The sequence below is a fragment of the Pseudoliparis swirei genome, chromosome 18 (genome assembly GCF_029220125.1).
Source record: "Pseudoliparis swirei isolate HS2019 ecotype Mariana Trench chromosome 18, NWPU_hadal_v1, whole genome shotgun sequence".
Taxonomy (NCBI): Eukaryota; Metazoa; Chordata; class Actinopteri; order Perciformes; family Liparidae; genus Pseudoliparis; species Pseudoliparis swirei.
Window position 1 is genome coordinate 11,489,336 of NC_079405.1, and position 16,887 is coordinate 11,506,222.

The 16,887-nt window shown below is 44.2% G+C and overlaps 1 protein-coding gene and 1 long non-coding RNA gene across 3 annotated transcripts in view; one reads left to right on the forward strand and one right to left on the reverse strand.

The window, feature by feature from the left end:
- atg7 (ATG7 autophagy related 7 homolog (S. cerevisiae)) overlaps positions 1 to 13,875 on the forward strand; it is a 54,941-nt gene extending 41,066 nt beyond the window's left edge. For both annotated transcript variants that reach the window (XM_056437455.1, XM_056437454.1), the window contains one exon: positions 12,705 to 13,875. In XM_056437455.1, coding sequence (XP_056293430.1) covers positions 12,705 to 12,737 — 33 coding nt within the window. In that variant the 3' untranslated portion in view covers positions 12,738 to 13,875. The remainder of the gene's footprint in view (positions 1 to 12,704) is intronic.
- Positions 1,808 to 7,041, reverse strand: LOC130208376 (uncharacterized). The gene is made up of 2 exons (XR_008834405.1): positions 4,131 to 7,041; positions 1,808 to 2,361 (listed from the first exon to the last, which is right to left on the reverse strand). It is a non-coding gene; the product is annotated as an uncharacterized LOC130208376 (long non-coding RNA).
- Positions 13,876 to 16,887: the final 3,012 nt, after the last annotated feature.

The following is a 16,887-nucleotide window of genomic DNA, read 5'->3' on the forward strand; positions in this document are numbered from 1 at the left end:
CCTGAAGTCTGGAACCCAGAGACATCACCAGACGCTGGGTTTTATAAGGATGTTCTGACTATTACAACCTAACAGTTTCATCCCGAGTGATGCTCTGCCAGCCCTCTACTGCCCCTGTCTTAACTTCTGATGCTTCTTGGGGCATTTTCCCTTCAGTTTGGTCTTCAAAAAGTGAAATGCAGCTCTATTGGATTCAGGACAGGTGATTGACTTGGCCATTGCAGAACATTCCACTTCCTTTGCCTTAAAAAGCTCTTTGGTTGCTTTCTGCTGAAAGTCTGCTCTTAACCCTTGTGTTGCCTTCGGGTCAATTTGACCCGATTCAATGTTTCACCCTCCTGTCGCCTTCGGGTCAATATGACCCGATTCAATGTTTAACCCTCCTGTTACCTTTATATTTACTGACATATTTTACCCTTGAGGTCAATATGACCCCAGCTATTAAAATCTCCAGAAAATTATTAGAATTAATATTGTTTTCCAAGTTTAAGTGTGAGGCAATTTATGTTTGTTTGTTGACTCTCGAAAGAACACCGACATTAAACAATGAATCGGGTCAAATTGACCCGAAGGCGACAGGAGGGTTAAATATTGAATCGGGTCAAAATGACCCGAAGGCAACACAAGGGTTAAAGCACATCTGGATTGTTTCATTCAAAATCCATTGAGGTGGTGTACAGAGCCAAAATGATGAAAATTGTGTCAAAGTCCAAATATTTATGGACCTGACTGTATACTATGATTTATTGATTAATTCAATCGAAATCACAGGAAGGGAATGTTACCCGCATGAGAAACACAGGGCGAGTCCTATTGGTGCAAACAAACTAGCATTCACTGGATGTATTTAGGTCAGCTGAGCACATGCAGTAAGTGATGGCTCAGGACCCCACTCAGCAGCCTGAATACAAGTAACACAAAGGTGCCTCACTCGTAACTCGTTGTGACTCTCTAAGACAATAACCACAGCTATTGCCTCTTAAAATCCCCTTGCTTTTAAATAATGAATAAATAAGCAAGCATGCTAATTTAAATGTAGTCTATGGGTCGGGGTGTGTGCGTGTCATTGCCTGCATATGCATGTCTGAATATTGTAGAGTCTGATTATGGCCTTCCTGGCTGGTCGCAGGTAATCTGCCCTGGAGCTCTGGCCTGAAAAAGAAACACACACACACACTTATGTACATCTGGCCACAATGCCAGTTCTTATCTTTTCCCCCTGATGCTGTGCTGTCCAGCACATGGAAGAAGGTGATAGCATCAAGCCTCTGGTTCAGTTAATTACTCTGTGTGTGTGTGTGTGTCAGTCATAATCCACGGCTGAAAATAGTCCCCAAAATATGTACAATTTACTCATGTTTGAGTCGTAAAGGCCTACAGTGCCCAGAAAAAACAAAGCAGGCTTTTTTTTTAATGTCCTAATGTTTATTCCCTTGAAGATTGTTTGTTGTGTGCGTGTGTTTTGCATGTGCCCATGGGGCCTACGAGTGTTTGATTGCTCCTCTCACCACACGTGAGTTGGCTTTGACTCATAGTTAATTAAACCTAGGGCAGGTTTGAACTGGCAACACACACACACGCACACTCGCACAGCCTCTGAAGTTGATCTGTTATTGCCATTTGGTTAGTTGCACGCTCAAAACAGTTCATTAGGTAGAGTTTATACCGGGTAATGCCTCTCCAGAGGGAACTGAACTAAATTAAGGCTTCAAGCTGTTAAGAATTTGTATTTTATCCTTTACAGCAACTTTGATACACATTATCATAATCAACAAGAAAAGATGATAAAAAAATAACTTATACCATCCTCCGTGTTATTCAAAAAAGCATGACAAACTTTATTTAGTTTTATGAAACACGTTCATGACTCGTATTACGTTGTGTGGCTGAAGACGTGTTGATGACCTTCTCTAGTTTACAGGAAGTGTGTCAGAGGGAAATGGGGGCCGGGCTGAGATACAGTGGGAGAGAGGAAGAGGAGAAAGGAAGAGGGAGGCAGGGCACTGACGGATTAAGTGAGAGAATAAACAGAAAAGCAGAACAAGAAAGAAAATGAGTTGGGGGGGGGGGGGGAATATACAAGTTGTTTAACAAAGACCGTTTAAGAGCAATACCTGAAATATGAGGGATTCTTATGAAATCTGTGTAGAATTCAGAAAAAGTCAAATAAGAGAACCTAGAAGGGACAGCAATCCTGAGTGAGCAAAGAAAAGTCTTAAGATTTAAAAACAAGTTATGGAAACTGAGGGTGAGCTGTCGTTCGGGTCTCAGGAGGAGGAACAGGGCCGAGCTGTTGCTCTGCAGGCCGCCACACCCAGCCGAGAGAGACTCCATTTGTTGTTGTAGCTGGCCTTTATGACGCTGGGAGAAAAAGAGGGAGAAAGGAGAGTTAATGGTGGTGGTAGCAGAGTCTTAGAATAAAGCTCCTGAAAAGTATAGGACGAGCATCCTTTATTAGGAAAGGGGAAGAACGGTTGCATCACGGCATCACTTCCTGGTTGGGTGTGTCTCTGTTATGAGGTCCGGTTCCAAAGTTTGCTATCTGGGTCGAGCGCCGGTGCTTTGTTTGATTACCCCGAGACTCTGGAGTTTATGGATACGCGGCCAGAGGACGTGACCTCAGCTGGGACCTACAAGCTAGCTCTGTTCCCACCAGTGCTCCTCGAGACCGTCTCTTTCCTATCGAGTCAAACGCCCATGTTATCCTCCACGTTCCCGATGACGCCTCTTCTTTATGCAACGTTCTGCCCCTCAGGGTTCATTTCCCCCCTCTTCTGTCCGTCTCCCTTTTGTCTCGCTCTCTTACCTGAGCTCTGCTCCCTGTTTATAGCTTGTGAGAAAGAAAAGGTCTTTTTGAATGGTCTATAATGTCAGGTCAGCACTATACATGTCTGTATCATACCATCAAGCATATTTATCTCACTTTATTTCACAGCACAAAATAATCACCAAGTGAAAGGTCATTAGTTTACACAATTATGTACTGCTAGAAGAATTCTTCAGAGACAAACGTAACCATTCTTATTAAAAAAACATAAATTAACCACTCTGTTGCACTGGGGGATGTGTTTCTATGCTACGCTAATGGTCTCTGTAATTCAATTTGACGAAACCCCCAAAATACTGCCCCTATAGTGTAAATACTGACAAGCAACCAATGTGTCATAATCCACGGCTGAAAATAGTCCCCAAAATATGTACAATTTACTCATGTTTGAGTCGTAAAGGCCGACAGTGCCCAGCTGTTTTGGGACATTACTGACCTTTATTTAAAGGTCATATACGTCACATATGTTCTTAAACATCCAGTGGACTTGAGGCTGGGAGCCAGAGACGGAGTAGGGAAGTCAAAAAGTGTTGAGGGACTGATAAGGTGTTGTTGATTTTGTTGTTAACCAAAAAAAAAGTAGAATAACTCAGCCTTATCCTGTCTAGTTTAAATAACCTTTTAGGTACGGTGTGTAGCATCTAGGGGAGACCTACAGAAATGTAATGCAATAGTATTAAGTATGTTTTCTTTTGTGTATATTAACTTAAAAATAACAATTGTTGTATTTTGTGACCTCAGAATTAGCCGTTTATATCTTCATGGAGCTGGCCGCCATCTTTCTACAGAAGCCCAGAATGGACAAACCAAACACTGGTTCAAGTTGGGGCCAGTTGTGTATTTGTGTGTGCCATTGGACTTCTACTGGTTTCAGTTGGATGCAATCTGCAACTCTAGATGCTGCCAGATCCTACACACTCGACCTTTAATACTATATTTTCTGTTTGTTTAACCCTCCGTAAAGGGATTTGGAAACTTCCCCTGACTCCTTTGCCACATCAGATTGGAGGATGAGTTGATTCATTTCTGTAATTTTCTGAAACTGCTCATTTATTTTTTGGCTTCTTGGGTGCATGTCTAGTGATTTGGTCAGTTTTGTATGAAACCCAGAGGACAGGACATGTGCTGCTGAGACTGCAGGTTAGTTAGTCGGTGACCCTCCTCTTCCTGTTTCCACCCATCTCCTCTTCCCTTTCCTGTCTCCAGTCTCAATGAATACATTGTGTACTCGTGTGTATATACACACACACACACACACACACACACATATTCACATCCGCACAAACACATGGCCAAATCCAACCTGGGGCCTGTTCACTGTGTTCCCCCCTGAGAGCTGTAGGCCTGGAACAAAGAGGACACCAGAGGGAACGCAGAGGATCGCTGCAGGAAATGGAAGAGCACAACATGATACTTTAACCGGAGAAGAAAATAAGAAAACAGACCTTAATCTGTGTGATCTTAGTCCAGATATACTGTTGACTAGGAAGTTGTAGCTTCAAACCAATAGCTACAATAGCAATAGTTACGCACTGATTATTATTATTCAGGCCTCGAGTTGTCCGACTCAGATTACAATGTTATTTTTGGGCAGGAATAGGAACATCAAGAGTCATTTTAAGCTCAGGAAGACTTTGTAGAACAGTTTGATTGGAGAGAAAAGGCCACACATTACGGCTGTTGAACCAATCACAGAGCGGTTATGTTTTGGGCGATATGACTGATTGGACCAAGAAGGAAAAGAGAATTTCCCCAAATTTCCATTTATTGCTTGACAATACAGGCGCCTTCAGATTGACTGTCAAGAATTTAAAATCTGTGCAATCTGTGTTGGTGGAAATAGTTTTTGTTTGTGGGATGTTTAGGTTCAAACAATCTGAAGTGCTCTAATCTGTTTAGGTAACGACCTCAAAGTACAGCTTGGAATATGGATCACACAGTCCCACCGGCTCGTATCCACCGAGGCATCTGGAACTACTCTATCAAATGAGTGTTTTTACTGCCAAGCAATAGCCTAAACTCTGCTTACTGTGTGGGATTGTGCACGCTGCCCGGAGACATAACTTTATTAAACAAGGAGTTCGAAGCTTTAGTCATTTAGTAGTAAGTTCTTACTGTTGGATAGCCTGAAGTGGTAATGACTAGAAAACAAAGCCCTGAACAAGCAACACACAGAGCACATGACGTCATGGCCCTTCTCCCCAAGGGAATATTTGACGGATTAGTCATCTTGTGGATGAGAAAGTTGGATGAAATGAACAGAAAGTTGTGCTAGCCATTAAAAACGGTAAAGAAAAGTACAAATGATGTCTCTCGTGAGATTTGGACAAAGTGCTCCTCTGTTGTGAGAGCTCATCGCGCCCGGGCCTCCATCTGCATCTGGAAGCAGTTGCATTAAATCAAATGAAGTCACATCAGTTTGGTCGCGCTCCATTGCGGACCGCATCTCTAATGAGTAGTTTTTAGGTTAGGACTACATGACATAAATCATCATAAGCAACACTTCTTCCTATTTTTGATTTGATCCCATTTAGATTTTACTGCACGGTGCCCGTTACTTTACTGCAGTAAGCTAAACATGTCGCACATAAAATGAGCATCTGCTCTTTGAATCTGCCGGTTGTACCGCCGGATTTATTTGGGATTAAAGGCATGTGTTCATTGTTATGAGTTACGAGCAAGACACATTTACAACTTCATTTTCAAAAAGTTCAATTGACGTCGACCCCGCCCAACCTCGGGCCGACTTGATGTGGCTCAGTGTGCCACCCACAAACTCCAGAGCCTGCCCAGTACCCGACTGCATGTGGCCAGCGTCCCCAATTGGACGTATGCAACTCTCATACGACCCGTAGTATCCTGCTGTCACAGTGCAGAGGCGACGTGCTTTAATAGGTGGTTTTTAAAACTCTAAATAGATACACGCTCCGTGCTTATTGCTGCAACACAGAGACAGACGAGTGAAAGCTGAAAGGGGGAGAGTGGAGATGCTCTAAGTGAGTTCTCCTCTCCCCGTCTCTCCTGCTGTGTGCCAGGCGGCTTCTCTCTCACCTCCACCGTGAGCCACTCGGAAGTCTGAGACACAGAGACTCTGGCCTCTTGTTATTTTCCTGACTTTGTAAGCGATTTGACCTTTCACCTCTTCACTCTGCCTGAAACCGCCACGCTGCACATTCCCGCCACACTGTGCAGGAATGTCTGAGTGGAATTGAGGAATGGAGTTGGGAATGCAGCATGCTCCGGCAGCAGTTGGAGTTGCGTCGGGCCGCATGAGGTCATCAGCGCGGAGTGGACGTGCACTCGGCAGCATCTGTCTACATATGCGCGCGTGTGTGTTACCATATAAGTGTGTTACTGCAAGACATAATAGTGTCTAACACTCTTAATCCTCGTTGATCTTTTTACGGGAACACGACACACTGTCTTCCCACAACAAGATGAAGTCGGATATTTATTTAACCAATTACTTTTCTTGCAATGTGTTCCTATAATTTGTGCAAGAACCATAATAGATGAGCAATGAAAGGCTCCTGAATAATTAGGGTCTATAAATTATACTTGTCGCCAGCCTGTTTTACAACCCACAAAAACAAAATGACTGGTCTCTCATTACCGAGGATGTTATTCTCTATTTTCTTAACATGGCTGAATGTTTTACCATGTCAAACGTATTGTACCGGCTTCAGATAAGTGACAGTTTTAATGGATTAAAGCCTTCGCTCACATGGATGCCGATCAGATGCAAATTCCCAGTAGTATCCTCTTCTTTAGTTCCTAGTAATCTACTACGCTTCAGATGATGACGAATCAACATACTAATAATACCCCGAGGTCCATCTCACACAGCGGCACATGGAGGATGCTACGACGTCGTATAACTGAGTAAACCTGCTGGTCCTGGAGGCCCGACGCAGCTAACGTTTGCACACTTACTGAGATCGGATGTTCCTCTGAGCGCTGCCGTCGTGTAGCGCCACGAACAGAAACTCGTAGACGAGCCTCGCGTGTTTACAACGGACAACGTGCAGCACGTCAAGCCCGGTGACGGGCGGGGTGCTGTGGGACGGGTTGAGTCTCCGGCAGCTCTGTGCTATTAGTTATTCTCGGTAATAAGCAAAACGCCGTTGTGTAAATGCACTGCATGTGTTGCATTGTTTCCCTACGAGTCGTGTCACACCAGATCCACCGACTTCAGCCACGCGAGCGAAGCTTTGAGGCTGCAGCTCCGCTTCCTTTTCCCTGATAACGGCTGGTGTGTGTGTGTGTGTGTGTGTGTGTGTGTGTGTGTGTGTGTGTGTGTGTGTGTGTGTGTGTGTGTGTGTGTGTGTGTGTGTGTGTGTGTGTGTGTGTGTGTGTGTGTGTGTGTGTGTGTGTGTGTGTGTGTGTGTGTGTGTGTGTGTGTGTGTGTGTGTGTGTGTGTCATTTGGTCAACACATAGACCTGCTATTGGGTTTTGTTTGTTTGGTAATTTCCAGTTAAGTGTTTCCTCTGTAGTGTGAGAGTCTCCATGATTAGAGGACCGTGGTTAGGCAGTGGGAAAGAACGAGGACAAGCAAGAGGAGCCATGTGAAGGAAATGATAGATGTAGAAAGAAAACAACTGTTTTATCTTCACTCGTATGGCCGGAGATGAGATCTGAAGTGGAGAACCACCAAACTGCAGGAACCATTTCTAAACTAGTGTTCCCACCTCAGCTATTGACTTCAGAGCAAGTTCATCCCTCATTGATTGGAGCTGTGTTGTAGCTCCCGCCCCCTTCTGGGTCTGAAACCTGCCCTCAGGGGGGGCTTTATGAGGGGGGATGAAAGGGGAAGTACACCCCCCCCCCCTCATTGACATGAATCATCGAACGCTTCCCCCGGGCGAACAGACGTCAGATCATTTGTTGGGAGGAACCAGCTGACGCACCGTGCCGGTGTTCAGACATGCTGATGGGCTCATCAGGTGGAGACCGTCGTTAGAAAGGACAAGTTCAAACACTGCTGGCTTCTCTGAAGATGGAAACGCTGGGTGTAACACCACTCTGGTGGTTTTTTTAAGATCCTTCTGGTTTTCTTTATTGTGATTTTCATGCATTATCTTTTGAGTATTGAACACATTTATTAATTGTAAATATGAACAACTATCTGTCAAAACTTTGATGTTAAGAATGAACGGTATCTGGACAGTGCAGCTTGTGACGTAGCGCTTTGGGACAAAGGCAGTGTCACGACCACATCACTGGGAAGTAATGGAGCTCAATACACAGCAGGAGAGATTAAACACTTGTTTTTTTAATGGAATTATTTCTTATTAGTAGATGTCAGCGGTTAGTTACAGTTCTGTTTTACCGCTGCAGTGCTGGTCAGAAGACAAAGTATAACCTGCATAGAGACCAAAACCTCCCGACAGCATATTCTCTATTTTCACCTGAATGGATAAATGATCCGTCCAGACTTTACAGACAGCATGAAACTAACAGCTGGTCATTCTGTGTTTGTCACCGTCTGACTTTATAAAATAAGTGGACCAATTCTCTGAAGGACATTCACTGTAAAAAGACAAACACGTTTCTCCCGGCCGACATCAGTAACTCATTAAGGAGTGAAAACACTAATGTTTCGACTCATCGCTCGGCAGCAGGCGTCTAGTGTCATCCGGAGCACTGTTGCTCTTTCTTCATGTCTGAATGACATTTTTTGATTTAATTTGCACACTAACTGACAAAAAGCCATCAAGGTCACATTTCCATGTCTGAAAAGATGCCGCATCTCTCCAGTGAGCAGCGGGGTGACAGACCACATCGTCTCTTAAGCCTTGGAAAAATGCTCAATAACTAAAAATCACAAGAAGGAAACAAAAGAAAACAGTCGGACTGGATTTCTCCCATTTTCTTCCTCGACCATCAGCACACCGCCACCACTGTTGCATCCGGCCGCCATTAACCGCCTGTGTGGTCCACTAGTTGCTCATCAGATGGAGCCAGTCTCCAGCTTTGTGCTTTGGTGTCAGTTGTAATATGTAAAGCAGATGTGTGTTTAATATCAAAGCCCATCCGTGGTTGTGTAGCGGTGCCTCGTCGAATGGCTTTAGAGGCCGGGTTCCCGCTGGGCCCACCCGCACTTAGGAAGTCTTCCTGTAAGTAGCTCGGCCGCCCCGAGCCAGCTGCCTGAACAAAAGGTCATGTCATTGAAACCACCTGAAAAGTTGCTTCTCAGTAAACTGTGATGCCCGAGTGCAAACGTATTGTACTTCTGGTGCTCCTTTTGGAGAAGCTTGGACCCGGCTCTGCAGAAGGATTGCCACTGCTGAAGACACCGGCGCTGAGGGTTGTGTTTGTAATCGGCGACAGCAGCGAGTCGGCTCCCTTCACGGCCTTCAGCGTCCAGCTCAAACCTCCTCTATCTGATCAGATCCCGGCCTTGTTGTAACAACTGGCCTGGATTAGAGTCGTCGTATCAGCCGGAGCCCGACTGATTCCAAACACATTCACACAATGATTACATGCAGCTTACTGTCGGACTTTAATGAGACGTCCAGAAATCCTCCTTTTAACCTGCAGTGACACGCCGGCTTCAAAGCTAAAGATGTTGGTCGTCGATTGTGTGGCTGCCAATCCCTTTGAGACGCTGTCACGGTGTGTGTGTGTGTGTGTGTGTGTGTGGGGGGGGGGGGGTAGCTAGTTATATCACTCAAACTACGGTTGCAACTGACGATTACTTTCATTGTTTCTGAATTATTGTTTAGTTTTTGCGGTATTGGAAAAACCACACATTCAAACATCTTCAAGATGACAGTCCTCTCAACTGATATGACTTTAAAAAAAATCAATGGCATGAAATCATAATGTAGTAGTAAGTCGATTTAAAGATGTCATTTAACAGTTTATAGTTTTTTATGTCACCAAAACATCAAGAAAAGTAATCGCATAGTATGTCATAAATAAACATTGTCAGTCATAGTATAGTCGTCATAAATTGTCATGTAAAAAGTCAGAGTATAGAATGAATAGAATCCATGAATGTCGTGTAAAGAGTCATCTCGCCTTACCAGAACTGCGATAAAGCTTGATTAAAAAAAAAAAATCCCAAGTACTCAGCCGTGCTTGAGAGAGTAGTAAAGTTATTGGCTTCAGTTTGCTATTCACGTTACATAAGCAGCCCCCCCCCACCCCCCCCACACTTTCTTTCATTGTGTACAAAAGACTCCTCCAAACACACACACACACACACACACACACACGGCATCAGTGCGCCGTGGCGGCCGTCCAGAGGGGCTCCGGTGTCGCTCCGTTTCAAAGAGCTCTTTCTTGCCGTCCTCTTGACGCTCGCTGCGCGGCGGCAGCGGAGCAGAGAGGCAGAACCTCCACGTCGATGTGAGCGGGTCCGTCCTCGCTCTGGGGGGCAAAGGCCTGCTGACGTTCCAACGGCGAGACTCGCCGCCGCGTCTCAGCCCGCTCGGAGGAGACCGGTCAGGTCGCTGCAGAACCGGTCGGGCAACTTTTTGAGTTGAGAGTTGCCTCGCGGGGGAAAGTTCTGGCTCAATGACACCGTCGGTACCGTGGTGCCCGTTACCTCCTCGAAGAACCCAGATGGACATGCATGTGAGCTCCACAGCCCAAATAAAAACAATTCCACAAGCGTCCTTGTTGAAATAGAGTCCGAATAACAAAAGGATGGATGGAGTGTCGACGCCACGCAGCTCTTACGCCACACGCCATCTTTCAGGTCTGATTTTAAACCAACGTTAAACAGCCTCAGGAGGTCCATGTTCTACCTTTTTGGAGAGGACCACGCTCGGTGTTTCACCTGCTTCAGTCGACATGCTGCGATGGGCTAATCCGGGCTTTCCCTCTGGAGTGAAGGTCCAAACCAGAGTGTGGTGGACCTGCTCATGCCGCTTTGGGAATGAAGGTATATCAGCGCATTCCCCCCAAAACTATTCAACGGACCACACGTTGAACATTATACAGTGGGAACGGAAAGTATTCAGACGCCTTTTTAAAATGTTCACTCTTTGTTTCATTGCAGTCATTTGCTTAAATCAAAAAAAGTTGGATGTATTTCTCATTAATGTACACTCGGCACCCCATCTTGACAGAAAAAAACAGAAATGTAGAAATTTGTGCAAATTTAATAAAAAAGAAAGACTGAATTTTAGCAAATGGCTGCAATGAAACAGTGAAACATTTAAAGCGGTCCGAATACTTCCTGGACCCACTGTAGTTTCAGTTTGAAAAGAAATTGACTGCATTTCATTATAAATACATAAAAACACTATTTGCAGCTTTCTTGTTTGTGCATATTTTCACACAGAAAGATTTGACAAGGGATGTACTGAAGTGAGATAACACATGCAGTGCCGCCGCGGGTCCAGAGGGCCGGCACCTCTCTTCGTCCCGGGTTCAGCGCTGACCCATCAGCGATGAGTCGTTGTTGCGTGTCCTCCCAGAGCTGTCCTCCTCGGTTCACTGCACGGTGTCATTGGTCGCTCTCTGTTGTTGTGTGGCTGGCGTTCAGCGATGGTTTTGTCCTATTTGTATTGAATCGACGTGTCGGGCTGATTGTTTCACATCAACATGCCAAATCTAGATCCGCAGTATAATTATCCGAGAGCTCTTGATGCATGTTGTTGATATTTCATTCTGTGGCGGCCGCTGTTCCCTCGCCTCTCTTCACAGACAGAGGAAGGGTTTGAAAGATCGGTCAGAGAAAACGGTTTGTTGAAAATATCATTCAGTACTAATATATGCCTATTATAACCTTTATAAATATATGTGTGATGTCATCACTTTGGTTTCAAGCTGAACTCGTTAGAGCTGCGGACCTGACCCATTTACTCACTGAATCAATCAGCAGAGTATCTGATTGTTTTTGTAAATTTTTCAGCAATAATACCAACTAGGTTCCCGATTATGACTGTTTGTCTTTTGGTTATTTGAATAACTTTTGGTTCTGGACTGTTGACATTTGAATTAATCCCAACATTTTACTGACCAAACAATTGCTCAATTAATCAAATAAAAATAATCAGCATAATAATTGATCATTGAGAATAATCATCTGTAGCAGTTACTTTGTGGTCGCCTTAGATGTTTTGTGACTTTTTTTAATAATGATTTTAGATTAGAAACTTTTTTCAAGGTTTCTTTCTTTCCCCAAATAATACATCGGCCCTGTATCTGTGGACACGGGCAGCACATTGTGTGTGACTGTGTGTGTGTGTGTGACTGTGTTAGAGGTATGTGAATTACGTCTCACAGTGAGAATGTGAGGAATCTGCTGCCATGAGAAGGCCGCTGTTGTTTACTGACACAGTGGTGTAAAGGAGGTTATTGTGTGTGTGTGTGTGTGTGTGTGTGTGTGTGTGTGTGTGTGTGTGTGTGTGTGTGTGTGTGTGTGTGTGTGTGTGTGTGTGTGTGTGTGTGTGTGTGTGTGTGTGTGTGTGTGTGTGTGTGTGTGTGTGTGCGTCACACATGCTGCTGTCACTTCCTAGTAAGGAACTTTTTAGTAGTGATTGTGAATAATTATTGTGAAAGCTGTTACACGGGACGTAAAGCATGCTGGAAAACCTGCATTAACAATGCATGTTTTAAAATATTTAATAAATTGGCTTGTCAGATGTTTTATGGAGGAAGGAAATACTCTAAAGGACACGTTCACGTGCTGTGGTGAGAAATTCTGAACGTAAACAACACTTTTGTTTGTTTACATTCACAGATGTACCTTTAATGTCCGCCGGCTAACCTCTCAACAGCAACTCACTGAGAGAACAACAACCTGCAGCTAAAATAGGAACAGGACCTTGAGTTGAGACTATTTAGTCTTTGTTGGGTAGACAAAATATTGACATCTGTGTCAACTGTTTCTCTTTCTCTGTTGTGTCTTTTTCTCAATAGATTTGGGATTTGAGCGATGACGAGAGCATCTGAAGGACCGGAGGATCGAACCCGCCGCCGCTGCCTCTGAAGGACGGAACGCTTCTATAATCCTTCCGTTTGTCTGGTTTTTGTTTTCTAAGAATCGCACATTTGTATCGGATGAGTGCAGACAATAGACACACACACACACACAGAGACAACTCGAGTAATCAAAACCAAACGCATCTTGAGAAAAGTCTTAGTAACAGAGCATTGACGAGGTCCAAAAACATCTGATTTATTTTGCTGCTAAAGTATTCAGTTTCAGTGAAAATGCAGTTTTTTCAGTTAAGTTTGACTGAACAAAGTAAATGTTTCACATTGTGCGTCTGAAACTGTTAAATGGATAATGTACCTGTTCCCATTACCTCGTGTGTGTGTGTGTAATCCGTCACATTCACTCATTGTTCACTGATTGTTGTTGTCTGGAAAGGCCTCACTGAATGTCCACAGGTTCGAGTCCTCCCAGTCGCTCCACCAACCATCGGATGGCTTTGCCGAGTCCTTTGCCGAGATGCTGACAAACTGCATCTGCTCGCTCATTCAGCTCACTGCAGATGAATTATGAAATTACAAAAACGCAGTCGACTACTCGTCAAATCCATCCATCTCCCTTTGTGTTTACTGTGATGCGTTCGGCCCAGTTCATTCTCAAACCATCTTTGTTGATGTGAAAGTATAAAAGCTGCACACAGTTATTACTGTGCAAGAGTGACTTCTGATATGGAAATGATTTATTGTTGCTGCGGCCGACCCGGAGCCGACAGCTGCACCTTTCATGTCGGAGAGCCCGTGGACACGGCGGCGGCGTGTTGGAGCATGCTGCTGCTCCTACTCGGTGTGTTTGTCTCACTGATCACTAGACAACGTCTCAACAGCTGCTTGGATGTTTATGGAAGACTATAAGTGCAGCGTGTAATTTTAAAAAATCCTATCTAAGATTAATTTAAGGATTTGAGATTTAAAATTAAAAGTTAGAATTGAGAGAAATATATCTTTTCAAAAATAAACCCCAGAATCCAGACTTTAACTGCAGAGTTTAAATAGATTGAGACTTTCATAATTCACACTATTCTCAGCTGTTTCAGTCACACTGTTGCTCTTCTGTATGTATTTAACCAAAGAATGGAATAAAATGTCGCTTTATTAATTGTGTTTACGTCTGTGATCTTTATGTTGTTAATTTCGTGGTTCATGTGGAATTCAGGATCAGCCCGTCCTTTCATACACTCGATGTCGCCTTCACCGTAACGCACCGACAGTGAGAGGCCACACACACAGTCAGTGGTTTAAAAGCACTTTATTGTTCATCAAGGCTACTTTACGTACAAAAAAGGTGGCCTGCCAAAACCTTTTTAGTAGGAGACACAGAGCCACAAATTGACTGTTTTGATACAATTTTTTTGTTTTTTAACAGTTCAGAGTATTACTACCACTAAGTACATGCTACTTCCACTTCAAAAAGGACCTGGAAAATGAGACCGAGTAAAGACCAAACTCCTCTTTGATTTATCTGCACAAGTTTTATGTTATTAACTTGATTACCGATAGGAACATCTACATCAGTTACAAGGTTGAAGACACGACGCTCATTTACTGCTGAGCTCTCCGCCTCGCTGACTGACAACGGAGAGGAAGCAGATGAACTTCGGCAAACATTTTTATGAAAATGCTGCCGGGTTTGTACCCGTTCAGCTTTGAGTGCCGTTTTCAAATGATGGTGATTACTACTAATTCAGTTCCCACCTAGAGACCAAGAACAGTCATAAGAACTTAAAAGCCAGGAATACAAGCAGTGGTGGAACGTTGACCTGCCTGCTAGCCCACGACTATTGTTGATTGTTATTCTATTTTTTATAGTTAGATGTAGATGACTGGCGGGACTCACGGGGCGAGTGGCACAATGATTCTGTTCCCGTGATGCAAAACTTGCTACGTGCTCAGGTCTCCGAAAGGACGTCGTCCTCCTCTGAAGGCGAGTTACATGATGGCCGAACACTGGGGACCAATGGAAGTAGCGAGTGTCCCCAACACACCAGTGGCTTGCTGTGGTTTCATACGTGGACTGTGTTCCTGCACTTGAACTTTTACTCTGACCAGACAAACGCTATAAACAAAAAAGATCAACTTTTTTCACCAAAAGAAAATGCAATGATTACAATATAAGGACAGGGGGAAACAACAATTAAATAGCTACATATCATTAACAAATTAATTGTTCCTCAAAAAAATACCTACGATTTTTTTTCTCTGTACATTCGTTACGCACAGCGTAATGATGGTCTTATCGTTACTTATTATTAAAAAAGTATTTTTAATTTTTGCCGAAGCAGAAAGAGAGCCGCCTACCTACAGGGTGGGAGTGAAATGATAATGAGAAGGACTCCGAATAGAATCAGTACATCCTCTGGACACTGAGCCCGTCTCCCTCGTGTTTTCTAGCATGTTGCTTATTACATCACCGTCAACTGAATCTGAGAGGGTGGGTGGGTGGGTGGGGGCACCGCCAATAGACTTTGAGCTCAAAGTCTCCCAACTTTGGGTCGAGCTTCCAGAAGCTCAGCTCCTGAAGCTCAGCTCGCCCCTCACCTGCCAGCTGAAAGTCGCTATTCAAACCACTCAATTTAAACCGAGAGTACTTATTCGTCCTGGGAATTAATTCACTGGCAGTCGATTGAAAATGTTTGTGTATCTGAAAAGTTGAGAACTTTCACAGTCAGTTCTGGTTCTGTCACATCTGTTCAGTTGCGGATGGAATGTGTGGACATTCTAGAACACTGACACTGCATTCCATTGAAAGAACCCTGGATGAGGTCATGTTCATCAGGTGCGATGAGGTCATCCATCACAAACCAAATATGACCCTTTCAAACTCACCTCAGACATTCAATGAGTTTGTACTTTTGCGAAAGAATGATACTGAACTCTATGCGCTCAATGTTTTTAAAAATGTTAAGTATTCATAGCATTGAAGTTGTTTTTCCTTAATCATATGGTATGGATGGCCAATTTGCTTGAAGCAAAGAAAAGCAAAACGAATACGGAGACACTGAGCGTGTGTGAGGCCTTTACAAAGTTCCCGAGAGGAGGAATGTAGGCCACCAGTGAAATCTATCGTCTCAGGATGAACCGCAGCAACGACACAATGTTGTCCAGAACGGAAAATATCTGGACGCCGAGACGGGACACAACGAGTCAACTGATAGAATATACACTGAATATACACTTTTATTAATCCCCAAGGGGAAATTAGTTCTCTGCATTTAACCCATCCTTAGTTATTAAGGAGCAGTGGGCTGCGGTGCGCCGCGAAGCAACTGGGGGTTCAGTGCCTTGCTCAAGGACACTGCAACTTGCAACTAATGGGGAGAGCGGGGATCGAACCCACAACCCTGCGGTTGCAGGACGGCCCTCTTACCCCACTGAGCTAAAGGTCGAGAGTGACATCACGCCATACATTCAGATAACCCTTCATTATCAGCAAGTGTTTTGTTGGCCATCGTCTCTGAAACATCAACCTCTCTGGCTCATGAACACCACCTGGTTTCTCTCGAGCAGCGTGGCGTACTTATTGGACTGCAGCGAGCATGGCGGTCACAGCTGGTGCCGAAATGGTTGTTTTAGCGTCGACTCATGAGAATAAAGACCACTGGGGACGCTCTAGAGGAGAACAAGAGCCGGTCCAATGCCAGTGGCCAGGTCGGTGTCTCTGCTCGGTCACGCTGAAGGTCGTAGCATCCTGTACCGCCGGCGGATCAACATCTTAACCCTCCTGTTACCTTCACATGTACTGACATATTTTACCCTCGGGGTCAATTTGACGCCAGCAATTAAAACCTCCAGAAAATTATTAGAATGAATATTGTTTCCCAAGTTTAAGTGTGAGGTACTTTATGTTTGTTTGTTGACTACCTAAATAGCCCTTTTAATATATAAAAACGTTGATAGTTCTTATATGTTTGACACAGTGACAAACAGCCTGGGGTCAAATTGACCCGAAAGAACACCGACATTAAACATTGAGGAGGGTTAAGAACACCTGTACGGGCCGCGTGTCCCGGAGCCGACCGCATCGGTCACACAGAGTTGTCCGGAGGCTGTCCCACTAGAGACGCTTGTTACCATACTGATATTAATGGAAAACAAAAATACAAAGTTGTAA